The 27,539-nt window shown below is 36.6% G+C and overlaps 2 protein-coding genes and 1 long non-coding RNA gene across 26 annotated transcripts; 1 reads left to right on the top strand and 2 right to left on the bottom strand.

The window, feature by feature from the left end:
• Positions 1-725: 725 nt before the first annotated feature.
• LOC127502658 (cytochrome P450 2J4-like) lies at positions 726-24,998 on the bottom strand. 24 transcript variants are annotated; one of them, XM_051875759.1, is made up of 10 exons: positions 12,710-12,959; positions 11,434-11,596; positions 11,194-11,343; positions 10,944-11,104; positions 10,768-10,866; positions 2,835-2,912; positions 2,585-2,726; positions 2,313-2,500; positions 1,546-1,687; positions 726-1,428 (listed from the first exon to the last, which is right to left on the bottom strand). In XM_051875759.1, exons 1-10 carry the CDS (start codon positions 12,899-12,901, stop codon positions 1,253-1,255), a joined length of 1,491 nt encoding a protein of 496 aa, XP_051731719.1. In that variant the 5' UTR covers positions 12,902-12,959; the 3' UTR covers positions 726-1,252. The 24 variants fall into 24 exon arrangements, 23 of the variants coding, with proteins under 23 accessions (XP_051731719.1, XP_051731718.1, XP_051731721.1 ...); XM_051875758.1 differs by lacking the exons at positions 1,546-1,687; positions 2,313-2,500; positions 2,585-2,726; ... (4 more) ...; positions 11,434-11,596; positions 12,710-12,959 and adding exons at positions 9,905-10,046; positions 10,168-10,355; positions 14,422-14,563; ... (3 more) ...; positions 24,361-24,523; positions 24,665-24,998; XM_051875761.1 differs by lacking the exons at positions 2,313-2,500; positions 2,585-2,726; positions 2,835-2,912; ... (3 more) ...; positions 11,434-11,596; positions 12,710-12,959 and adding exons at positions 10,168-10,355; positions 14,422-14,563; positions 21,463-21,639; ... (2 more) ...; positions 24,361-24,523; positions 24,665-24,998.
• LOC127502662 (uncharacterized) lies at positions 5,942-8,856 on the top strand. The gene is made up of 2 exons (XR_007926896.1): positions 5,942-6,604; positions 8,495-8,856. It is a non-coding gene; the product is annotated as an uncharacterized LOC127502662 (long non-coding RNA).
• On the bottom strand, positions 24,865-27,539 carry LOC127502661 (cytochrome P450 2J3-like). Its single transcript, XM_051875780.1, has 5 exons — positions 27,391-27,539; positions 27,142-27,283; positions 26,838-27,025; positions 26,014-26,155; positions 24,865-25,796 (listed from the first exon to the last, which is right to left on the bottom strand). The coding sequence occupies exons 1-5, from the start codon at positions 27,397-27,399 to the stop codon at positions 25,621-25,623; spliced, it is 657 nt and encodes a 218-aa protein (XP_051731740.1). The 5' UTR covers positions 27,400-27,539; the 3' UTR covers positions 24,865-25,620.

Genomic DNA, 27,539 nt, shown 5'->3' with positions numbered 1-27,539 from the left:
TTTAATGTTTAAATAAATCCGTATTATGACAGCCACCATTTAAATGTTTTTTTTTTTTTAAAAACGTGTTGAAACATAATTATGTCATTAAAAATGTATTAGTAAATGTATTAATATTATAATTATGTACCAACTGGGGTTAAATATAGTTTTTTACAGCATTAGTTGAGTTTTTTTTTTTTTTTCTTTTAGGAAAGTTGCCATGGCATGATAGGCCCTAAATGAATCATTATTGAATCTAAGTTAATCTAATCAAAATCGAATCGCAAATCCAATTGTGAAATTTGTGTCAATGCCCAGCCTATAGTGTCAATAAATGTTTGTTTATTTATCATTTATTTATTTTTTTACTTGAAGCAAATGTTGTCTTTTCCCATTATTTGGTTGTCAGAGTGCACCAAAATGCTTTGTTTACATCATGTTAAAATCATAACATTTTTCTCCTGGGGGAGGATGCCTCCAGACCCCCCTCAACAATTTTGTGTGTAAACGTCACCTTTTTCACCTCTTGAGAGTTTGCAGGACTGGGACAAAATGCACATTTGCACACATTCACTGGTGACCTTGAAGACTTGAGGGTTTTGTGTGTAGGATGTATGAGTGTAGGGTGTATAAAAGAACAGTGAAAAATTTCCTGCCCAAACACATCGAAAATTGACACACAAAAGTTCTGTCTCAGTTACTAAACTTTGTTATTCCTGCACATTAGAGAAATATACACTACCTTATGTATTATTCATTATTTATTTATTACTCACAATCACATTTAATTAAATCAGTCTTTAGAAGTTTATCACAGTAGGCCAACATCATGATTCCTGTTTTTTCTGTCCCCACATTTAAGACCACTTAAAATGAATAATCAAGGTCTTTGTTATAAAATTTAAGATATTTAAGACTTTTTATGAACTTAATTTAATACAAGTAAATTTAACACTTTTTAAGGACCCACAGGGACCCTGAGTAAACTTGGCATTTGATGTGCACATGCAGAAGCTAGATTTAAATTGTTTCCCTTTATTACTCTTAATGATCCTTTATGTTTCCAATGGTGATTTATTTGTAAAAACAAATTTTATTATATAAACCAACTAGCCAGTCTACATCCAACCAACCAAGAAATAGCTAAAACAGATCATCATGTAGCACCCAGCACCTTTTAGAGATACACATTTTGGGTTCTTTTTTTTTTTTTTCAGATTTAAATAAAAAAATACTGAAATGTATAAAATTACAGTGTGTGTTGCTTGTTTTAGCGTGGCACTGCACACAATTCATATGGCTGGGGACAGTGAGTGGCCCCCAGTTTAAAATCCAAGTTGGGCTCCACACCCGCCGGTGAAGAGAAAGTGAAATGCTGCAGCAGAGAGGAGAAAAACAGGAACAGCTCCATTCGTGCCAGCTGCTCCCCAAGACACACTCTCTTTCCTGAAAATCAGAGAAAATGACAGGTAATCATAATAAGTGTCTTTTTATAGGGGGCTTGTACAGCATTGTCAATGTATATATTTGGATTACTTTTCTGGAAACAGAGTTTGCCTGTACCTAGAGAAAAAGGTAAAAAGGCATCTCTCCTCCTGAAATTGCCCTCAGCATCCAAGAAGTGGCCCGGATTAAAAGAGTGAGGCGTCTCCCACTCCGACTCATCAAATAGCACTGATGTCAAACTGCCGGTCACTATTGTGCCCTGCAGAACCACAAGAGACTTAACAAGAGTAAAATTATACACACTACTCTTACTGTGCTTAAACTAATAGGTTCTGTTTAAAGGGTTAGTTCACCCAAAAATGAAAATAATGTCATTTATTACTCACCCTCATGTCGTTCTCCACCCGTAAGACCTTCGTTCATCTTCGGAACACAAATTAAGATATTTTTGATTAAATCCGAATGTCTCAGCGAGACCTGCATAGACAGCAATGGTATTTCCTCTCTCAAGATGAGGATCGATTGAAATCGACCATGACTAGATATTGTTAAAAAGTCGTTATTTCGTTTTTTTGACACACAAAAATATTCTCGTTGCTTTATAATATTAAGGTAGAACTACTGAACTCGCATGAACTGATTTAAATATGTTTTTAGTACCTTTATGGATCTTGAGAGAGGAAGTACTATTGCTGTCTATGCAGGCCTCACTGAGCCAACGGATTTTATCAAAAATATCTTAATTTGTATTCCGAAGATGAACGAAGGTCTTACGGGTGTGCAACAACATGAGGGTGAGTAAAAAATGACATTATTTTCATTTTTGGGTGAACTAACCCTTTAGGTTCACATTCTTATAGTGCTTTAAACATCACTAGGCCCACCTTAGGGATGGAGTATTGTCCTATCTGAGTATCTTCCACAGCAGCCCGGGCCAAATTTATTGGGATAATATTTCCAATCCTCTGTATCTCATGAATGACAGCATTGGTGAAGGGCATGTTGTCCTTGTCTGATAAAGATGGCTGCCGTGACCCTCCCACAACACGATCAATCTCCTCCTGAACTTTGACTGAAGATACAAAATTTAGAGAGAATGTGAGTATGTACTACTTTTAATGTGCATATGAATGTCATTCCTCACATAATCTCTCACCCTGTATCTCAGGATATTTTATCATGTAGAGAAGACCCCAGTACAGAGTGGTGGAGGTGGTCTCAGTTCCCGCTACAAACAGATCCAGAGTACAGACGCACAAGTTCTCCACGTCAAACCCAGCGGCTGTGTTGTCCTTAAGCTAAACAACATGAATGAGAGGCATTTCAATTCAATAGCCATACATTATTATTGCCAGAGCATTCCTGTACCAGCACACTTACTGACACTCCCTCAGAAAAGGTCTTACTTTTTCCATCTCGGCAAGGAAGCAGTCAATGTAGTCTCGAGGACTTGATGGATCATAATCCGCTTTGTGTGCATTCACCTTCTCTCGAACAAAGCTAATCACTTCTTTCCACAGAGTAATAACTTTCTTGTGTGGTCCAGGCAGTCGCCGCATGAGCCATGGGAGCATGTTATAAAGCTAAAGAAATCAAAACAAAAAGTAGATGAGCAATGAAAAAAAAGAAAAGTTAACTTGTTAAAATTAGAAAATGCTTACTTGAGCCCAGATGCTTCCTTCCAGATAAACAGCTTCACTGACGTTGTTCAACATAGACTGGAAGCCATGGTCACTGTACTCAAATCGATTACCAAACACAAGGACACAGATCACATTTGAGACGGCATTGTTCAGCAGAAAGCGAGGGTCAAATGGTCGACCTGGAACAGCAAAAGTTGTAAATCACACTGTGCTTACAATTTCAAATGTAATTGTCAATGTCACAGTCACCAGCTGGTATGTCCAGGTTGACCACTAGAGGGCACTCCTTCACTGACCTTTGCCACTCAGCAATGAACTTCAGTCCCCATAATCCTTTGCCCGGACTTATCATGAATGATTTCATTCAGCTGTTGTTCATTACATTGTTAGTCTCAGCCTACTTAAACCATATTTCTCTTTCATTGTCATCAAGGTTTTGCAAATGTTATGTTACACATCTGAACACTCTCTTCTGTTATTGTCTCTTGATTTTGTGGATTTTGCCTGAGTTTCCTGTCTGATTACCAGTTCGGATAGTTTTGCATGTGTTTTGACCCTTTGCCTGCCATTTTACTACGATTTTTGGATTCTCCAATAAAGCTACGCTTGGATCTTACCCAAGTCTCAGAGCAATCCGTGACAGTCAATTATTTTCAGTCAACAAATCTCAGTTAATACCTTGTTCATTTGAAATGGCTTCATTCAGAAAGCAACACTCAAGACTGATGGATGGCTCTAAACTTTTCTTTCCCAATCCGAAGTTTCGAAGAGTTGAGAGTGCAAATCTCCTCTGATGCTTCCATTTATAGCCATTGGCAATAATCAAACCTGTTCACAAAACAGACGCTTTACAGTTAATAGATTACTGACAATTTATGGTGAATTGTTAAACCACCAATTTACATTCTGATATTAGACTGACCTCTGTCTCCAGTGATGTCATGAAATAAAGGTAATGCGGGCCGATCAGCGAGGTTATCACCCTGTTGTGTGTAGACCTCCTTCACTAGTTTATATCCATTTAGCACAACAATTCTTGGTCCAAAAATTCTTAGGCTGAAAATCTTGCCGTATTTTTCTGCAAACTGAAACATATCAACAGAAATAATAGTAGGTTTCAATAGTTTGCAATTTTTGTCATGAAAACAACAATTGAAGATAACTGTCGAAATTATGCAAACGTGACAAACTGCAGTAGTCAACGTTTGAAGTGGATCTAAACCTTTCATCAAAGTTGTCCTAAAACTTAGTTCTTAGGACAACTTTGATGAACCTTTTTTGATCCACTTCAAATGTTGACTACTATATAATAGACCACACTAGCTACACTTTCCAACATTCTGAAAAGAAAAAAAATCTAAACATTCATTAATTCATACATGTTTATTAGTATAAGATTTATTCAATTAAACCCTGGATAGCTGGTTTAACTGGTTTTAGCTGTACTGTTTAATATTCCCAGCCTGACCAGCTGAAAACATAACATTGTTAGAACTTGAGTTCCTGAAATAATGAGTATACTAAAGTATTATCTACTATTTAAAAATACTTTGTTATTTTTTCATGATTCATGCACATATACTGTTATAACGTTCTTTCGCTTTATCGTTTTTGCAGCTGTGATATAGCCATATGTTGTGGATATTTTTTCAGATCATGCGGTAGGGTGACCAGATTTCTCACGGTGGAATACGGGACAGCTGAGCAAGGGGTGGGCAATATATATATATATATATATATATATATATATATATATATATATATATATATATATATATAAAGACATTTACAAACACATTACAAACAATATGACAAATACAATAGAGAAAAAAAATAAACTTGTTTTTCAGATACAGTAGGTTTATTTACCATGTATACATTTATTTTTAACCTCTTTTGTTGTTTGATTAACATTAATGACAAATTTTTAATTAGGTTACTGTCCCTTTAAGACCCTAATTCATTATACTGACACGCGATTCCGCTTATCCCGTCTAAACTAACTTCAAGTTAATCGATAACGAATTGTGATTGGATGGTAATTTTGTTCTACGACGAATTGATTGGGCTGTTCTGACTCGTTCTATGGTCACCCCGTTGTAACGAAATTTTAGGAAAGATAAAATACGGGACAAAACATGACTTTTTTCTAATAAGTCGGGACACTAAAAATAGAGCTGAAATACAGGACTGTCCCGGGAAAAACGGGACGTCTGGTCACCCTAGGTATCGGAAACATCGATTATTTATACTTTTTTTTTTTTTTTTTCATTTTCCATCTTCCAGTGTTATTTTTTTTTTCTCGTAACATTTTAATTAATGTATAAAATGTTTTTAATTAAAATAGTTTATTATCAGGAAGCGTCTTGTCTTCAAATTAAAACCTATCATTTTCGCCAGCAAGTTTTGACGAAATCAGAAGTCAACTGCTACTTTGCTTTTTGTTTGTTTGTTTTTTTACGTATTTATTTTCACACAAGAATAGCCTACATTTAGATAGATTTAACTGGAATTTTACCTCTGCAAACTGAAGATGAATCTTACTATTATCGATATGATGAAGGTCTCCTATAATCGGAAAAGACCATGGTCCAGGAGGAAAGTTCTTCGGCGCTTTATTTCTGATATAATCACTCAGCAATAAAAACACACACGAAAATATCAAAATACTTTTGATATCGATCCACTCGTAAAGGTGCACCAGGTCCATGATGACTGACACTACCGGATTGTTGTGTAAGAGTTTAAGTAGAGGTCGGAACCAGATCCCAAGTGGGCAGGGTTTAAATGACCGCAGTAGCCTAAAGGTAATTTGGGGGCATTCTAAAACGCTTAACGTTGCTTAATGTAGGCTGAGACGGTGATGTTAAAAGATCAAATTCTGTGCACCTTATTAATAAACCGTACTATCTGCAGACAAGCTGATGAGCCCAGAATATGAACGAAACGCGTTTAATTACAAGTTAATTCTCCCATTCTGTCATTGAAGACGCTTGTGGGCGTTCCTAGTGCTGTAGTTGTATTGTTATTGGTAGACTTCACGTCTGGCCATATCTTGCAGTCACAAGTGATTATATAAAACTAAGATATTGTAAATGACCATTAAATTCCCAATCTCTGAAGTAGGCCGTCATCTTTACCTCTAACCATAGAGGGCAGTGTTGCCATAGAATACCTGAGAAAGGCTTTCACAAGAAAGGACTTTATTATTGAAAATGTTACTTAAAAAAAAAAAAAAAAAACCTTTTGTTTGTTTTGGTTGACTAATAATTCTCGCTGCATACTTAATGTGGACATTGTATTCTTATTTGTTTTACAAGAGTGTTTACATTTTTACCACACATGCCTTTATTTTGAAGTCTGGAAAAGGAAGTGCAGCGGCACCCTGTGTGTTCATTGGCGCACTTTTTACGTGAAACATCATTCTGATTTAATGTTACCAGAGAAAGGATGAACTTTTGGGTACACACTGTACAAATGTTTGTTTAAAAGGGTTTCTTTCTACATCTTAGCTCCTGGCTGAAGGGCACAAGGTACCGTTTTAATTTTATGTTGTGTGGTAAACTTTGAAGGACTTTGAAGTGTTTATTTTATTGATCTCTTTCATTTGCTAATGTTGTTAGGCACAGGGTAGTATTGCCTCGTCAGTGTTTCTCTTGATTTGCACTCCAAATAGATTGTTTACAGTAAATTAGCACTTTATTTGGTAATTTTATATAATTAATGTTTTCTCTCTAAATTAAGATCATCAGTTTTACCAAAATTAATTCATTGTTAACTCAGGTGTTTCATATAAGGTAGTTAACATCGCACTCTAAAGGGAGATTGTTGTAATTAAAACAATTCATAAAATCATATAGGTTATTACATTAGCCTGTATACTAAAATGTGATTTATTGTCACATTATTTATGGTGTAAGCCTATTAATTGCAAATGTGTATTCATTTACAGGTTTATGGATATTTGTATACAATTAGCAGGCAGATGTCTAATATTGTTTGTTTGTTTGTTTGTTTTTATTCAGCTCTTACAGTGTTTTTGGAAATTAAATTCTTTACAAACATCAGTTCCTGAGAGTAAATTGCATCTGTTCAGCCGGGGATTGCTACAGATATCATTCTAATTTGACTAGGAATTAAAAGTAGCATTCTGCTGTTGGAGAGTGTTGTGATATAACTTAAAGCAACAACATCACAAAAACAACAACAAAAGTAAAATAAAGAACAGACAAACAAAAAAATAAACAAAAAACACATATAGGGCCAGGGGTAATATAAATTACATTATAGGCTACAAAATATAATAAATAGGGGCTTTATAGACAAAAATTTGCACTTTTGGATAAAGATTTAGCTAGTAGCCTAAAATAAATAATTTATTAGAAAATATTTGTCCTTTAGATTCTTAACAAAACATCCTTATACAACAAAGAAAAACTGTCTAAGAGAGAAGCACGTAAATAAACAGATTTTTTCCCTAAAAGTATTTACATGGACACATTTCCAAAAGAGTTGAGGGATAGACTCATCTACCATTCCACAACAAAGAGGATCCTTCTCCGGAAACATTTTTTTTAATATAAATATTCATATGGTAAACTCGCTGTAGCAATTTGAAGGATACCTCTTTAACCTTGTTCGTAATAAAATATTTTTGGTTAAAGATCACACGCTCTTCCAGTGAAATACAACAGAAGGAACAGTAGTTATATCATTCTAAAAAAGATGTTGAATCTTTCTATTCCTGAAAGAAGGACTGCGCACAAAGCAAATTTTTCCTATTGCTGTTGATTAGTCAAGGAAATAAAGGAGGATAAAGACTCAACAGAGTTTTTTAAAAGTGCAGTTGCTCCACTGGGAATGGCATCCACATTCGCGAAGAGGAGAGTGCACCAAAAAACTGTTGGTTGTTCAGTAGCCTACTTCTGCGATTCACCTGAAGTCACAATATCCTATGGTGGCCGAGAGAGCTCAACACGCTGAAAATGAAGAAAACACATGCAAATAGAAAAAACACCAGCAAATAAAGAAAACATCTTCATCAGTTTAACAACACACGTGCTGCAAAAGTTCACAACACAGCCAAATACAAAAACACGCTGCAAATAGCACAGACCAGGCTCGGCAATCTCAAGCCCCCTCTGCGATGATCTGAATGATGATGATGATGATGATTATAGGCTACTTTTATTTCATAGCGCATCACCACATAACCGACGCGCTGCAATAAGATGTTAGATTAGCTAGCTACTCCTCATTAAAAAAAAACTTGTTTAACATGAAATGGACTATATTATCTTTTTTTTTTTTTTTCACTATGTATGGGCCACAGGAGAAATATTAAGAAAATAAATTAAGGTTATACCGTTATCACAACATGTTGAAGTAGCTCTCATCACTCAGTTTACTTTCACTTTCTGCAGTGAATAACTGACTGGGATTTGAGACTTCACCAGCATAACTCTTGCATAAGGACAATGATCCAAAACAAACATCAAAACCAACACAAAAATGTGTCACTGAGCACAAAATGAAGCTTCTGCCATGGCCATCCCAGTCCCCTGACCTGAACCCTAAAGAAAATGAGTGGAGTGAACTGAAGAGAAGCACCAACATGGAGCTGGGAATCTGAAGGGTCTGGAGAGATTCTGTATGAAGGAATGGTCTCTGATCTCTTGTCAGGTGTTCTCCAAACTCATCAGGCATTATAGAAGAAGACTCAGCTGTTATCTTGGCAAAAAGAGGATGCAAAAAGTATTGAATAAAAGGGTGCTAATAATTGTGACCAATGTGTTTTGGAGAAAAACATTTATTTGATAATGTTATTTCCCCCCCACTTTCAATTCTTTTTCTTCAATGAAAGGTTAGATTTTTGCTAATTTTATGAATTAAAGATCAAAAGGATAAATAATGCAGATTTATTTTCATCTTTGATCATAGTTATAAAGGGTACCAACAATTTTGTCCACATCTGTATATATAGCCATATTTGTAATTAGAAAATATATATTTGCACACGCACACACACACACACACACACACACACGTATATATGATCAAAGACAACCTGCTGACATACACTGTTACTAAACTTTATTCCTGCACATTAGAGAAATGTACAACACTACCTTATGTATTATTCATTATTTATTTATTACTCACAATCACATATAATAAAATCATAGTCTTTAGAAGTTTATCACAGTAGGCCACATCATGATTCTTGTTTTTCTTTTTCGTCCTCAAATTTAAGTCCTCTTAAAATGGATAATCAAGATCTTTGTTATACCATTTAAGATATTTAAGACTTTTATGACTTTAAATTTGATACAAGTGAATTTAACATTTTTTTTTTTTTTTTAGTATATTAACCAGATAACCAACTAGCCAGGTTACATTCAACCAACCAAGCAAGAGCTAAAACAGATCATCACGTAGCACCCAGCAACTTTTAGAGATACACATTTTGGGTTCTTTTTTTTTTCATATTTAAATAAAAAATTACTGAAATGTATAAAATTACAGTGTGTGTTGCTTGTTTTAGCGTGGCACTGCACACAATTCATATGGCTGGGGACAGTGAGTGGCCCCCAGTTTAAAATCCAAGTTGGGCTCCACACCCGCCGGTGAAGAGAAAGTGAAACGCTGCAGCAGAGAGGAGAAAAACAGGAACAACTCCATTCGTGCCAGCTGCTCCCCAAGACACACTCTCTTTCCTGAAAATCAGAGAAAATGACAGGTAATCATAATAAGTGTCTTTTTATAGTGGGCTTGTACAGCATTGTCAGTGTATATATTTGGATTACTTTTGTGGAAACAGAGTTTGCCTGTACCTAGAGAAAAAGGTAAAAAGGCATCTCTCCTCCTGAAATTGCCCTCAGCATCCAAGAAGTGACCCGGATTAAAAGAGTGAGGTGTCTCCCACTCCGACTCATCAAATAGCACTGATGTCAAACTGCCGGTCACTATTGTGCCCTGCAGAACCACAAGAGACTTAACAAGAGTAAAATTATACACACTATTCTTACTGTGCTTAAACTAAAAGGTTCTGCTTAAGTTCACATTCTTATAGTGCTTTAAACATCACTAAGCCCACCTTAGGGATGGAGTATTGTCCTATCTGAGTATCTTCCACAGCAGCCCGGACCACATTTATTGGGATAATATTTCCAATCCTCTGTATCTCATGAATGACAGCATTGGTGAAGGGCATGTTGTCCTTGTCTGATAAAGATGGCTGCCGTGACCCTCCCACAACACGATCAATCTCCTCCTGAACTTTGGCTGAAGATACAAAATTTAGAGAGAATGTGAGTATGTAATACTTTTAATGTGCATATGAATGTCATTCCTCACATAATCTCTCACCCTGTATCTCAGGATATTTTATCATGTAGAGAAGACCCCAGTACAGAGTGGTGGAGGTGGTCTCAGTTCCCGCTACAAACAGATCCAGAGTACAGATGCACAAGTTCTCTACATCAAACCCAGCGGCTGTGTCGTCCTTAAGCTAAACAACATAAATGAGAGGCATTTCAATTCAATAGCCATACATTATTATTACCAGAGCATTCCTGTACCAGCACACTTACTGACACTCCCTCAGAAAAGGTCTTACTTTTTCCATCTCAGCAAGAAAGCAGTCAATGTAGTCTCTTGGATTTGATGGATCATAATCCGCTTTGTGTGCATTCACCTTCTCTCGAACAAAGCTAATCACTTCTTTCCACAAAGCAATAATTTTCTTGTGTGGTCCAGGTAGTCGCCGCATTAACCATGGGAACATGTTATAAAGCTAAATAAATCAAAATAAAAAGTAGATGAGCAATGAAAGAAAGCAAAGTTAACTTGTTAATATAAGAATATGTTTACTTGAGCACAGACGCCTCCTTCCAGATAAATAGCTTCACTGATGTTCTTCAACAGAGACTGGAAGCCATGGTCACTGTACTCAAATCGATTACCAAACACAAGGACACAGATCACATTTGAAACAGCGTTGTTCAGCAGAAAGCGAGGGTCAAATGGTCGACCTGGAACAGTAGTTGTTGTAAATCTCACTGTGCTTACAATTTCAAATGCAATTGTCAATTGTTTTCAGTCAACAAACCTCAGTTAATACCTTGTTCATTTGAAATGGCTTCATTCAGAAAGCAACACTCAAGACTGATGGATGGCTCTAAACTTTTCTTTCCCAATCCAAAGTTTCGAAGAGTTGAGAGTGCAAATCTCCTCTGATGCTTCCATTTATAGCCATTGGCAGCAACCAAACCTGTTCACAAACAGACCCTTTACAGTAGATTACTGACAATTTAGGGTGAATTGTTAAACCACCAATTTAACATTCTTATATTAGACTAACCTCTGTCTCCAATGATGTCATGAAATAAAGGTAATGTGGGTCGATCAGCGAGGTTATCACCCTGTTGTGTGTAGACCTCCTTCACTAGTTTATATCCATCCAACACAACAATTCTTGGTCCAAAAATTCTAAGGCTGAAAATCTTTCCGTATTTTTCTGCAAACTGTAAAATATTATTTGAAAATCAACATATCTTATAAATAATAGTAGGTTTCAATAGTTTGTTAATTTTAGCCTATTTACACTGACTACAATGACAATAATTTTTGTCATGAAAATAACGTTAATTGAAGATAACTGTTGAAATTACGCAAACGTGAAAAATGAATAGACCCAACTTTAGCCACATTTAGAGGTGACATTTAGACTGAGGTGTGACTGAGCTTGTGTCAAGCACAAATGGATGCCAGATGACGCCTTGATTCGAGGCTTGTGTCGTTAACGTAGAAATCACGCGACCAATGACAAACGAAGCCTCACTCATGTGCGCGATTCACTTTGCGTGTCGGAATTTTCGAACCCTCAGATCTTACTTTACGAGTAAGTTTTCATTCAGACTTATTCAATTACATTTTTAAATACCCAGTCATACAAGTTGTATGAAGAATACAAATTATTTCAGGAAAATTTAAATATTTGCCATATACAATTCATATAGGCTATGTGTACATTATCTATCATTATCACTTCTATTACATCATATTGATATTCATACTAGCATTAAATGCCAGTTTAATGGGAACATGAAATTCAACACATGCAATGTTAGGCTTTTATTTGTGCACATAACATGAACTATCTAGGGACCCTTGGATTGCCGTATATAAATATGAAAAGACTCCGTTACGCCAACGGCGTATTCACAACTCGAGTTACACATTCTGACTAGAATGCTCAAGTGCACTTTTTTTTCGCTTTATCGTTTTTGCAGCTGTAATTGTAGCCTGTTTATGTTGTGGATATAGCTGTCAAGCTCATATAAGTTCAGTTCAGACATGTGGTTGCCTACTATCGCAAACATCGATTATTTTATTTCTAACTTCCAGTGTTTTTTTTTTCGTCATATTTTAATTTATGTATAAAATTGTTTAATTAAAATAGTTTAATTATCGTCATGGTGCGTCTTAAAGTGTAGTTAAATTAAAATCTGTCAACCGTTAGGCCCATCATTTTTGTCAGTAGGCTAATCTTTGACGAGATGAACGTAACCGCTGCGTTTTCAGATTTTCACACAAGAATATTTAGTCAGATTTAACTGGAATTTTATTTACGTTACCTTTGCAAACTGAAGATGAATCTTACTATTATCGATATGATGAAGGTCTCCTACAATCGGCAAAGACCATGGTCCAGGAGGAAAGTTTTTCGGCGCTTTATTTCTAATATAATCACTCAGCAATAAAAACACACACGAAAATATCAAAATGCTTTTGACATCTATCCACTCGTAAAGGTGCAACAGGTCCATGATCTGTCTTTTTGGATTGTTGTGTAAGAGTTTAAGCGGAGGTCGAACCAAATTCAAGTGGGCAGGGTTTAAATGACCGCAGTAGCCCAAAGGTAATAAGCGGGTTTAATGTCATTATTCATTTGATCTTTTAACCCTTGCTAACTTTTTCACTATTCTGATTTGTAAGATCACTTTCAGAGTACAGTTTTGTAGGCTTATATTAGGTTATATAAGAGCCGTTGAAAAACAGAGTTGCGACACTCCCACAGACTTCCATATTTAACGGCTCTGGGTTATATAGGCTACTAATAACTTGTAATAGTTAGGGCAGTATTGGATTTACAAAGACAAGAAAAGCATTTGTTGTTTATATGGAGAACAGGTTTAATTTATTGCCATGTTTGTGCATTATTATTTTTGTTGACAAATCGGAAAACCAATCAACACCCAAGCAACCAATAAAAAAAAGCTAAAGCTGTTGTGTCCGGTTATAAACAAAACACCAACATAAGCATTCAAACTCAACATTTTTTAGATATACAGGTTTACAAATTAAATTTAAAATAGCCATTACCATAACCTGTACACAAGGCCGAAAACAATGCATCAACACATATTTGTGTTCTGCTTGTCTTAGCGCGGTACTGCACACAATTCATATGGCTGGGGACAGTGAGTACCCCCCAGTTTAAAATCCAAGTTGGGCTCCACACCCACTGGTGAAGAGAAAGTGAAGTGCTGCAGCAGAGAGGAGAAAAACAGGAACAGCTCCATTCGTGCCAGCTGCTCCCCAAGACACACTCTCTTTCCTGAAAATCAAATACCTTGTATGTTGCATGGGTCACTCTTAAAAAACAAATACATATTTTTGATGCTTTAACAGTTACAATATATTTTCTCTCTTAACGTTTATATTAAATGGAAATTGTCAACAGACATTCTATACCTAAAGAAAAAGGTAAAAAGGCATCTCTTCTCCTGAAATTGCCCTCAGCATCTAGGAAGTGACCCGGATTAAAAGAGTGAGGTGTCTCCCACTCCGACTCATCAAACAGCACTGACGTCAAATGGCCAATCACAGGTGTACCCTAAAAAAACAACAGTTTTAACAATTGCTACTCTTATATGTGCTTAAACTGACAGAGCATTTGTACTAACAATAGCATTTATTGAAAAAAAAATAAAATAAAAATCTACAGATGATGTAATGATCTAATGAACTGGTGCAATGGCCATAAAAATACAGTGTTTTAAACACTAGTGTCACCTTTGGGATAGAGTATTTTCCTATCTGAGTATCTTCAACAGTTATTCGTAACACATTTAATGGGACAATATTTCCAATCCTCTGTATCTCATGAATGACAGCATTGGTGAAGGGCATGTTGTCCTTGTCTGATAAAGATGGCTGCCGTGACCCTCCCACAACACGATCAATCTCCTCCTGAACTTTGGCTGAAGATACAAGAAGTAGAGATAGTCCAAAACAAAATTGAGCATATGTGCATATGAATGTCATTCCTCACATAATCTCTCACCCTGTATCTCAGGATATTTTATCATGTAGAGAAGACCCCAGTACAGAGTGGTGGAGGTGGACTCAGTTCCCGCTACAAACAGATCCAGAGTACAGACGCACAAGTTCTCCACATCAAACCCAGCAGCTGTGTCGTCCTTAAGCTAAACAACATGAATGAGAGGCATTTCAGTTCAATAGCCATACATTATTATTACCAGAGCATTCCCGTACCAGCTCACTTACTGACACTCCCTCAGAAAAGGTCTTACTTTTTCCATCTCAGCAAGAAAGCAGTCAATGTAGTCTCTTGGATTTGATGGATCATAATCCACTCTGTGTGCATTCACCTTCTCTTTCACAAAGTCAATCACCTTGTTCAACAGAACAAATATTTTGTGATGTGTTCCAGGCACTCGCCGCATGAGCCATGGAAACATGTTATAAAGCTAAAGAAAGCAGAACAAAGGGCAGATGAGCAGTGAAGATGCTAAAAAGAGCTAAATTAATTTGTTAAAAGGTAAAAATGTTTACTTGAGCCCAGATGCTTCCTTCCAGATATAAAGCTTCATTGATGTTCTTCAACAGAGACTGGAAGCCATGGTCACTGTACTCGAATCGATTACCAAACACAAGGACACAGATCACATTTGAGACAGCGTTGTTCAGCAGCATGCGAGGGTCAAATGGTCGACCTAGAACATTAGAAAGTTGTAAATCACACTTCCAACTTCCAATCACATGCTTTCAATTTCAGTTGTTATTTTCAGTTAACAAACCTTGTTCATTTGAAAAGGCCTCGTTCAGACAGCTACATTCAAAATGGATAGATGGCTCCAGGCTTTTCTTTCCCAAACCAAAGGTTCGAAGAGTTGAGAGTGCAAATCTCCTTTGATGCTTCCATTTATACCCATTGGCACCAATTAATCCTGTTCGCAAAACAGACCCTTTACACTGAACTGAGGCTACACTTAAATGTTTCTCACTTTCTGTTACTCTTATTTTTTAGGACACCTACATAAAATAAAGCTCTTATAAAGCAGCAGATTAACAAACATTTTATTTATTTATTTTTTTAATAGGATAGTAATTTAAGTCACATCCAGTGTCATAATTTAGTTTAATTTAACCGTGAATCAATGATTTATGGGGAAGATTTAAACCACCAGTTAAACATTCTGATATTAGACTGACCTTTGTCTCCAGTGATGTCATAAAATAAAGGTAACACGGGACGATCAGCGAGGTTATCACCCTGTTGTAAATACACCTCCTTCACTAGTTTATATCCATCCAACACAACAATTCTTGGTCCAAAAAATCTAATGTTGAAAATCTTGCCATATTTTTCTGCAAACTGGTTCACAAACAGCAGGGTTAAGTACAGTTTATGGGTACTTGTATAATTTTTTCATGCTTATTTTTTGTTTTAGTCATAACTTCATTTGAAAGTTACGTTTTTGTTGACAATATTGTACGATATGAAAGGGCAAACTTTATAGCCAAATGTATATAGTGTAAACATTTAATAAACATGTTCAACCCTGTTTTATCTGGGATTAAGCTGACCTCTCAGACCAGCTGAAACATGCTCAAAAAACCTGAAGGTGGCAGACAAGTATAACCTAATGCTGCCTTCACGTATACTATCGGAAATGTATACAGGCTAATAATTCCGAGAGCACGTGAAGGCTGCATAAGTTAATTTATTGTTTTTGCAAATATAGCTAGTAATTTTACTTGTATGTTGTGGATACTGCTCTCATTAAGCAGGTAAATTCAAGATTAAGCAGGGCAATAAGGGTTTCCTTATCGACATCATAAGTCTGTCATTGTTGGTGAAATTTTCAATGTTTAGTCTAACACAGTTTAAAGCCACTTAAAGCTACTTTTTTGTTTTTTCACATCAATAATAGCCTACTTTTTAGGTCACTACTGTTTACCTTTAAAAACTGAAGATGAATCTTCGTGTGATCGATATGATGAATGTGTCCAATAATCGGCAAAGACCATGGTCCTGGAGGAAAGTTTTTCGGTGCTTTATTTCTGATATAATCACTCAGTAATAGAAATACAAACGAAAATATCAAAATACTCTTGATATCAATCCACTCATAAAGTTGCGACAGGTTCATGGCTAATATTTCCTGGATTGTTGGTCAAGTTTCCTCTCTGTAGAGCGAATTATTCGAAAGTAGCTGTACAAGTAGATGCTCTTGGACTGTTTTGCACAAACTCTGATGTATTATATAATCAGTATTGATATGATACTCGACGTTACTTATATTTTCCGGGTATATCACATGAATAACTACAGCAGTCTTTCGCAAACCTGGCACTATAATATGGGCGATGACTCCATAAATAATTAAACACACCTGATTCAACCCATCAGCTGGCTGGTAGACAACGAGAGGCATCCAAAACGTGTGTTGGAGCTACTTCAAGACCATGATTGGGGAATTTTGTCACGTAGGTTTTTTTTAATTGCTTTGGCGCAATTTTCACAAGCAAGTTTTACATTTTCAAAAGTCTTGGTACTAATATCACAACAGATCATCAAAAGTGCATTTTTCAAACATTTCAGCATTGTTTTCAATTGTGTTAGTACAATACACAAAATCACAAAGTATCCTTTTCACAACACAAAATAAGTGTTTTATCTAAATAAACATTTCATTCACAGTACCTGCCATTTATAATGATATTACTATCAAACTATTAATCTCTTTTCATTCAGTTTAATACATTTGTCTAGTATTTAAGCCAACTGATCTTAAAGGTTAATGAAATCATTAGGTACATCTATAGATTTCTATGGATACAGATTCTATAGATATAGGTTCTACTTTGTTTGCAATTTCCGATATGGATAACCAAATGTAATGAATTCTTTTTACATTATAAGCAAATTATCTTAGATAACCACTATGTACAAAGTGTGTGTGAGACAGAGTGATTTGCAACTTATGAATATGAACATAGAGCAGGATTATAGAGTACAGTACAATGGAGTACAAATAGAGTACAAAAGAGTAAAGTCAATGACTGTATAATTTCGTACTGATCACAGATGCATCGGAAGAAGGAAGACAGGTGGCATCACATTTTACATTACAGTATGTATGCTATGTGATACTGTAAACAGATTACCATGGTAGAGATCACATTGTATCATTGTATGCCACATTACTTTAACTCACCCTTATAAACGTCAACTACAGTATATATTCAGTCATATGGCACAAACACTTTCTGCCAGCAAACTCTGTTCTAGCACAAAACCTCATGGCCTTGTCATACTTCATCACACCTTTTGATAACACACTGGATAGATACTATTACAATCATTATGGATTCAATTATATAAGTTAGGTAATGTAAGTGTATTTTCTAATGTGGCATTTATAGCCTGTTTTACTGTAATTATTTCAGCAACAAATGTGATTGAAACATGTATCTAGCATTGTTTGCTATCGAATGAACTGATTGTTAAAAGTACTAAATTAAAAAAAAGATCATACTGTTGTGTTTCAGTGATTAAACCAAATGTTTTTACTACATATTACAATAATCTTGTGTTTGAAACAATGATTATGTGAACTGAAAATGTGTATAACTGTAACGAAAGCATTGGATCAGGTTTTGAATGAATGACTAGCTGTGTTACAAGTGTGATCAGTTTGGAGTTTTGTATTAAGAGTTTTGATAATATACACCTTGTGAAAATAGTACCAAAGTGAAAAAAAAAAAAAAAAAAAGACAATAAAAGCTACATTTTCCACAGAGCATCACGTATGTATATATTAGCTCAAATTATAGTCTACATTATATTCCATATTTTCCAAACGGTTTATTGTCCAAAGCAAATTACAATACATTTTACCACAGGTGGGCAACTCTGGCCCTCAAAATTCACTTTTGTCGATTATTGTCTCCAACAATAATTAAACATATCTGAACAAGGCAAGCTAATCAAGGTCTTCAAGATTACTAGAAAGCTACAAGCAGGTGAGTTGTATCAGGGTTGGAGGCAGCTAAAATCTGCAGGAAAGTGGATGTTGAGTTTTAACACTTTTTTTTCCAAAACAATAAAATCGGTACATATTTACAGTATCACAAGTGCAAGCAATACACAAACACAAATTTGTTTGTATTGTCTGTCTAAGACCTCTAAGACCCCTAAGTGAAGAATGAAAAATAACTTCACTGTGAGTAGTCTATATCAGGGCCTTTAGCGCGATACTGCACATAATTTATATGATTTGGGACTCCGAGTGGTCCCCAGTCTGTAATCCAAGTTGGGCTCCACACCTGCTGGTGAAGAGAAAGTGAAGCGCTGCAGCAGAGAGGAGAAAAACAGGAACAGCTCCATCCGTGCTAGCTGCTCCCCAGGACACACTCTCTTTCCTGAAATTAGATACAAAGCCACAATACCTTATGCCTTGCACTTCTGCAAAGTAAATATGGATTTAACTGCATGTATTCCAATAATATTCAAATATTGCGGTGTGAGAAAAAATGGTTCCATTATAATATTCCATTTTAAACTGCTAATATACCAAAGAAGCACATTTCCACCCATCAAGGGGACATGGTGATGAGAAAGATACAAGGAGGGAGGAAAATTATATTTCAATTCTTTCCCCTCAGAAACTGTGACTTCTCTAACAAAACTGATTAAAAAATAATAAGACAAGACTGGAGTACTTTCGTCAAAGAATGTAAATGTTTTGTGAGAGAACGCAAACATTTTGTGAGCGAACACAAAAGTTTTGTGAGAAAACGAAAAGTTTCTTGGGGGAACGCAAACGTTTTGCAAATGGCACAAAGTTTCTCGGGGGAACGCAACAGTTTTTTGAGCATTGAAATAATTTTTTTTCCTTGCATCTCACATTTTTCGCATTACCATGTTCGCCTTTGGGGCTTTGTATAGCCGCGTTTCCACTGCAGGAACCTTCCCCAGGAACTAGGGACTTTGGAGTGGTACCAAAGCCACTGGAAGGCAAGCCTGCAACCTTTAGCCAAAAAAGCGTAACGGCTAATGCTAACTGACGGTACGGGCGGTACGCATTGGCGGTACGCAGGGAGGAGTTTTGAACGGCGACACAATAGGTTGAGAAGTGCCGCACGCGATTAAGTTAGCTGTTACGCCTACTCCAATGGTAAGAGATACAGACCCTCTTATCTCCCTATAATAATACGATCTCTGGTGGTACTCAGTGTGTTTCGACCGCAGGAACCAGGGTCTAAATGAAGTTCCGGGTAAAAATGTTCTCCCTCACAAAGTACCTGCTCGCTAGGTAGTACATTTCCGGAAGTTCCGGAAACTTTGGGGTGGGACTTGGGCGCTGAACATGCTGATTGGTTGAGTTCACGCAGCATTTTATTTCAACCACCATTTTTAAAAGTCTGTTGCGGTGGGTGCAGTAAGAGTTGTTTGCTATTCGAATCAACAATGGAGTTTAAAAATACGACAGATGGACCGACAATGAGGTTCAGGCTTTATTAAGCTTATATGCGGAGGACGAAATCCAGTGGGAACTGGAAAGTTTCATGCAGTTCTATGTCACCAGACTTAATCTTCACGGTACTTTAGATCGTGATGGAAATGCAGACAGCAACAGGTCTGGGGAGGTAAAAAGTTCCTGGGACAAATTGTTCCGGGTAATTTCGGTGGAAAAGCGGCTTATGTTTCTGCCACACGTTCAGATTTTGCCGAGTTAGACGTGTTCCTGGGTCAACATATTTTGTTGATCCTGGAACAACATTCCTGTCTGAAAATTTAGTCCTAACCCTATCCCTACCCATAAACCTAACCCTACCCATAAGTTATCCCTAAAATTAGAGGGGAGTGAGAGGTGAATTACACTGATGCAGAAGCACCTAACCCTGATTGTACGCCGAAACTTGACATAAACAGTAAACTTGTCCCTCAAATCTGATTGGATGAATGGAATGTTGCTCCAGGATCACCAAAGATGTTGATCCAGTAACATGTTGTACTTGGAAATCAGGTTTTGCGTTTTTGCCTGAGTAAAAAAAATAAAACGGTATTGTGAGAAAGTTTATACTTTGACTGTCATGTTTGCTGCCAAGTCATATTGGTTAGGTAAAGTCACAACGTGAAATAGTTGTGAGATACAAAGTCGTAATTAGTTGAAAAAATTAGTCGAGTATGGAAAATTAAGCTTGGCTATCATCACAACAATGGAAACTGTCAAAATATATCAGTTGATTTTCTAGAAAGGAGTTTTCCTGTACCTAAAGAAAAGGGTAAAAAGGCATCTCTCCTCCTAAATTTGCCCTCAGCATCCAGGAAGTGACCCGGGTTAAAAGAGTGAGGCGTCTCCCACTCCGACTCATCAAACAGCACTGATGTCAAACTGCCAATCACAGCTGTGCCCTACAGAATCAAACTGTTTATCAAGGAACAGTGGTAACTTAGCAACTTTAGTCTATCAATCAATCAATTAATCAGTCACATGACATACAGTACACTGCTACACTTACTAGTCCTACTGTACCTTTGGAAGGAAGTATTTTCCTATCTGAGTATCTTCCACAGTAGAACGTGGCAAATTTAACGGGGCAATATTTCCGATCCTCTGTATCTCATGAATGACAGCATTGGTGAAGGGCATGTTGTCCTTGTCTGATAAAGATGGCTGCCGTGACCCTCCCACAACGTGATCAATCTCCTCCTGAACTTTGGCTGAAGATACACAGTAGAGACAGCCCAAGACAAAATTGAGAGTGTGTATGTTACTTTTTATGCGCATATGAATGCCATTTCTCACAGTAAGCTCTTACCCTGTATCTCAGGATATTTTATCATGTAGAGAAGACCCCAGTACAGAGTGGTGGAGGTGGTCTCAGTTCCCGCTACAAACAGATCCACAGCACAGATGCACAAGTTCTCCACATCAAACCCAGCAGCTGTGTCGTCCTTAAGCTAAACAACATAAATGAGAGGCATTTCAATTCAATAGGCATACATTATTATTACTAGAGCATTTTCATACCAGCTCACTTACTGACACTCCCTCAGAAAAGGTCTTACTTTTTCCATCTCAGCAAGGAAGCAGTCAATGTAGTCTCGTGGATTTGATGGATCAAAATTCACTCTGTGTGCATTCACCTTCTCTTTCACAAAGTTAATCACTCCCTTCCACAGAGCAAACATTTTCTTGTGCGGACCAGGCAGTGGCCGCATGAGCCATGGAAAGGAGTTGTAAAGCTAAATAAATAAGTACAAAATGCTTCAGTTGAGCAATGAAGAAAGATGCTAATAAAGGCAAAATTAACATTTTAAAAGAAAATGTTTACTTGAGCCCAAAAGCTTCCATCCAGAAACACAGCTTCATTGATGTTCTTCAACAAAGACTGGAATTCATGGTCACTGTACTCAAATCGATTACCAAACACAAGGACACAGATCACATTTGAGACAGCGTTGTTCAGCAGGATTTGAGGGTCAAAGGGTTGACCTGAAAATATTATCAAGATAACTGTGAAGTAATAACACTATGCATCCCATTCTAAGTGTTTTTAGAATAACAAGGTTAGTTTCAGTTCTTTTCATTCCACAAACTTCAACACACACCATTCTCATTTGAAATGGCCTCATTCAGAAAGCGACATTCAAGATGGATGGACGGCTCCAGGCTTTTCTTTCCCAATCCGAAGTTTCGAAGAGTTGAGAGTGCAAATCTCCTCTGTTGCTTCCATTTATAGCCATTGGCAGCAACTAAACCTGTTGGCAACACATTTAATAATACTTTCCCATTTCTCAATACTTATCTCATAGCAATTTTACAAAAACCTAATATTTAGAGAGAAACTGAAATTGTTGTTCTTCTCCAGTGTCACAGGCCTTAATCTAACACTGTGTCTACACCGGACCTGACCGTTGTTACATCATGCCGCAGCAGCTTCAGGCTGTCTACACCGAATGCAACAAAGCAACCATTGCAATTCCATTCATGTCCGAAGTAGCTTGAGTGCTTTGAGTACATCAGAAATGGAACAGGGCATCAGTTTACTATTGGGGCTGATTAGGGGCCAAGCACAGATGGTGCATTTCTGTCTACGACACTTGTGGAAAAGTTATGAAATTTGGCAAACAGAAGACAGTGTCAACATTACTCATAGCAAATTTGGAGTTTCAAATCCTCTAGCGCCACCAACAGCTCAAAATTTCACTCATGTTCATACTAATAACCTTTGAACCGTAAGGGATAGAAACAAAATTATTTTTCCCTCTGATTCATTGGTGATTTCGACAAAGACGATTAGAGCTGTGTGCAAATAGAGTCCTGCAGTGATGACATATGTTTTTTAGGGCAACCTGGAAGTTAGAATCACTCGATTCCCTTGACAAAAACCATCATTGTGATAATCTTCAGAAATTAAAACAACTTTTATGAATTTTGAAGCATAAATATAATCTGCAGAAGTCAAAAGCTAAACGTAGGCTATAAACGAACTACACCATTGTCGCATGACTTCCAACAATTCTTTCAGTCTGTTTAAAAACATTTTACCTGAAAGTTTGAGTTATTATAGTTTGCAAAAGCATGATTATGAACACAATGAGGTGTGTAGATGTAAATCACAAGAAGGTATTACTGATGTATTTTAAATTGTAGAATAAAACTTAAAAATATATTAAATTTGTGTTCACCACAGACCTTATTTCAAGCATTTAACCAAAAAAACCCCACTGACTTCAGGGCGATGGAACCGGAAGTGCTAAAGTAACTAGTTTCCAGGTTTTGGCCTACAAGAATACGTCATCCTTCCACCACTCAATTCAGAGGATGCATGCTTCGAAGGCTGCTTTCGAAGGATGAATGCGTCACTGCAGACTTTCACCCAGCATAAAAAAAAAATCACGTAACCTGCCTTTAAATTTTTAAATATAAGTATTGGGTTTCAATTTACTTACTATCAATTTTATAGATAGTTTATACTGTTTATTATATACATAACTGGACCAAGGTGAACATATTTAGGCAGACCCTGTTTTGTTTTCAGACTTTTTAATATAACTTTAAAAAAAGTCCAATACAAACTTTACTGGCACTCGTCAAAAGCATCTGTCACAGTAGCTAGGTGACAAGAACAATTCTCCGTAGGCCGTCCCCTTTAACAACACTCAGTTCAACCTCATGGAATTTGAAGGAGTGGCCTTTGAAGTCTGTGTCCTTCGAAGGATGCAGCCTCTGAATTGGGATCCACAAATCCTCTCCCATGGCCTAATTGGGATAGTAAAGTGTCCATTGCACTTCAGAATCTCGCTGGAAGTAGTAGGTCATCTGGGTAATTTTTGTCTGCTCTTTTATGAGTACTGTGAATTCGGACATACTTATTTTGTCACACATTGTTTTTTTGTTTTGTGTTTTTTGCCTACTGTAGAAGTCTGTGATTTCGGATGAAGCCCAACTTTTCCAGCTCCTCCTAGATGATTTTGTCATAAAAATGCTGTATTTTACCAATGCATTAAGGCACCATGCTCTGATAAGGTTTAGGAACAAAGCCACTAAGTTTTTGCCTATTTTAATGACACTGGTCTTGATAGATTCTTTGAGTCATACCGAGAACAAGCGTGCCAAATTATGCCATATTTGGTTGAAATTGCTTAGATTTCGAATTTCTTACTCGAACTAGAGAGTTTTGTCCGAATTTCACCAAAATCGATTGAAATACTTTTGATTTTTCAGCCATTTTGACTAAAATCATCTAAAATGTCTTTAATTGCTTATGTTGCAGTTGGTCTGATGCTCCCAGCAATGCTTAACTTTATGTCTCTTTCATGTTTGTCCCCTTTGCTGCTTGCAGCTAGCTATGTTCTCTTATGTCGCGTCACGCGCTGCCCCGCTCGCGTCTGGTGTAGACACGGTGTGAAGACACAGCAAACCACAACTTAAGTATTTTGAATTATATTTACAAGACTGACCTTTGTCTTCGGAAATGTCATGAATCATTGGTAACACCGGACGATCAGCGAGGTTATCACCCTGTTGTACATACACCTCCTTCACTCTTTTGTATCCGCTCAAAATAACAATTCTTGGTCCGAGAATTCGAATGTGTAAAATGTCTCCATATTTTTCTGCAAACTTCAAAATATGATTTGAAAATATACAATATAGAAATAGTTTAAATACTGCTGAAATTCAGCACACTTTTGATTTCGAATTAGGCTACATTACCGTCACAGATAACCAAACAAAAATACAACAAGGTTGCATTTAGCCTACCTTTGCCACCTGAAGATGAATCTTCGCATGACTGATACGGTGAAGGTGTCCAATAATCGGTAAAGCCCATGGTCCAGGAGGAAAGTTGTTCGGCACTTTATGCCTGATATAATCACTCAACAGTAAAAACACACACGAAAATATCAAAACAGCCTTGATATCGATCCATTCGTAAAGACGCAACAGGTCCATGATGCTGCTTTTTTTTTTTTTTTTTTTTTACTGTTAGGCAGGTTCAGTGTTTGAATTTCAGTACAGCGAATTAATAACGCGAGAATTCATTGCATTAAGTTGATGTCCTTGGACTGCCTTTTTTGGCACAAATTCATCTGATGTTTTAAAAGGCTTTTGCGTAATATGCAGAATGTTTATCTGGAGCTTTCACCTTTCCTCTCCTCATTTAGTTTTCTTCCACGTGTTTGTTTAAACAAGATATCAGCAATGAAATTATAATCTACCATTTTATTTACTATTGTAAGTATTCATATTTTTTCAGCATCATACGACAAGGTATGAAGGATACAACTTTTTGAATCAAAAACATTAGTTTGAGTTTTTGTCTTGAACAACTATAAAGACAAAAAGACACAAAATGACAAAGTAAGGGTTTAAGTAAGGGTTATGTCTGAAATGAAATGATTTTTAAAAGTCCTTATCCAGTAATTACAAATGACTGAGAAGGTCAGGAAATTTCATTGGTCAAATAAGTGTGGAACTCCTAAAAATTTCATAGAGGAATTCTGCTCATCATTTCATACTCAGATATCATATCAAATTATACATTTTATTGCAAATACAAAAATATTATACACTGCACCCATTCCAATCCACCCATTTACCACAATGAATTACTGTCAATGACCATTCCCACAATTTTCCATAAATAAAAGGATACATTATCTCTTTCTCAGAAACACACACAGTCCATAATCACATATTTGTGCGTGTTGCTAGTCTTAGCGTGGCATTGCACATAATTTGTATGGTTTGGGACATCGAGTGGTTCCCATTAAATAATCCAAGTTGGGCTCCACACCTACTGTTAAAGAGAAAGTGAAGCGCTGCAGCAGAGAGGAGAAAAACAGGAACAGCTCCATCCGTGCCAGCTGCTCCCCAAGACACACTCTCTTTCCTGAAAATCAAACAGAAAAACAATCTTTCTCCTGTGAAAGAAAAAAACACACCTATATTCTGTTTGAATCATAGCTAGAAAGTTTGTTCACTTTACAGTTACTCATAATGGATTCTTTTTTATATGAGAAAGAAATATTAAGCTTCGCTTTTTGCAGCACAACAATACAAAATCGTCATATAAATGTAGATTACTAAAACACCTTTTTTTTCTGTACCTATAGAAAAAGGGAAAAAGGCATCTCTTTTCCTGAAATTGCCCTCTGCATCCAGGAAGTGACCCGGGTTAAAAGAGTGAGGCGTCTCCCACTCGGACTCATCAAACAGCACTGATGTCAAACTGCCAATGACAACTGTGTCCTACAGAATCAAAATATGTTTATATGTTTATTTAATTTTCACATTTTTTAAGAATGTGAAAATTAAATGTTTGATCCTCTGGTATTCCTCACTTTGGGGGTCACACTTTTGACCCTCTTTGGTCAAAACAGACCGAAGACAATACATTTTTCTTTTTTCTCTCTCCCCCTCTTTCTTTTCTTTTTTTTTTAAACAAAATAATATATTATATTTTGTTTAAATAATATTTAATATTTTGAATTTTATTAGAAAAATATTTAATATTGGTTCCAATTAATATAGTGCTTTAGGTAAAAACAGAGCAAAGGTATTTAAAATCCATTGCATGGAAAGTAGGTTTTGCATTTGGAGACATATTTAGATATAATCAAAGGTTTCTTCATTGTGGGTGATTTGTATATTATACCCTAAAAAAATTGCTGTAAAACTTTATTTTCGTATTTTTTGCATTTCCTATTTATTTCTATGGCGGCCATTTTAGAGACTGATGATCACAAGTAGCAAGTGCCACAAAAGTCGCCAAGTGTTGTACCATTATACTGAAGTAAAAACAAGTCACAAATAAAAATTTTACAATTTTTGTCTAAAATAACTGAAGACCATCAGAGGGTTAAACAATGAAGAATTAGTCATTTCAGTCTATATGTCAAACACAGACAGTCTTTAAAATGACTAGGCCCACCTTTGGGATAAAGTATTTCCCTATCTGGGTATCTTTCACAGTAGCCCTGACCAAATTTAATGGGACTATATTTCCAATCCTCTGTATCTCATGAATGACAGCATTGGTGAAGGGCATGTTGTCCTTGTCTGATAAAGATGGCTGCCGTGACCCTCCCACAACACGATCAATCTCCTCCTGAACTCTGGCTAAAGATACACAGTAGAGGTAGTGTATATTTTGAGTATATATATATATATATATATATATATATATAGTGAGCAATTTTTATGTGCATAACTTATTTCTCACAGCAAGCTCTCACCTTGTGTCTCAGGATATTTCATCATGTAGAGAAGACCCCAGTACAGAGTGGTAGCGGCAGTATCAGTTCCCTCCACAAACAGATCCAGCGTACAGAAGCACAAGTTCTCCACATTAAACACAGTGTCTGTGTCATCTTTAAGCTAAACATGATGAATGAAAGTGATTATTATGTACCGGTAATATCCTGCATGCCAGAGCATTCCTGTTCCAGCTCACTTAGTGATGCCCCCCTCAGAAAAGGTCTTACTTTTTCCATCTTAGCAAGGAAACAGTCAATGTAGTCTTGTGGATTTGATGGATCATAATCCGCTCTGTGTGCATTCACCTTTCCTCGAATAAAGTCAATCACCTCCCGCCACAGAGCATATATGTCCTTGTGCGGTCAAGGCAGTCGAC

This window comes from Ctenopharyngodon idella, chromosome 20 (assembly GCF_019924925.1).
Source record: "Ctenopharyngodon idella isolate HZGC_01 chromosome 20, HZGC01, whole genome shotgun sequence".
Taxonomy (NCBI): Eukaryota; Metazoa; Chordata; class Actinopteri; order Cypriniformes; family Xenocyprididae; genus Ctenopharyngodon; species Ctenopharyngodon idella.
Note: the sequence above shows the minus strand (reverse complement) of the source record. Positions and strands in the feature narration are given on the sequence as shown.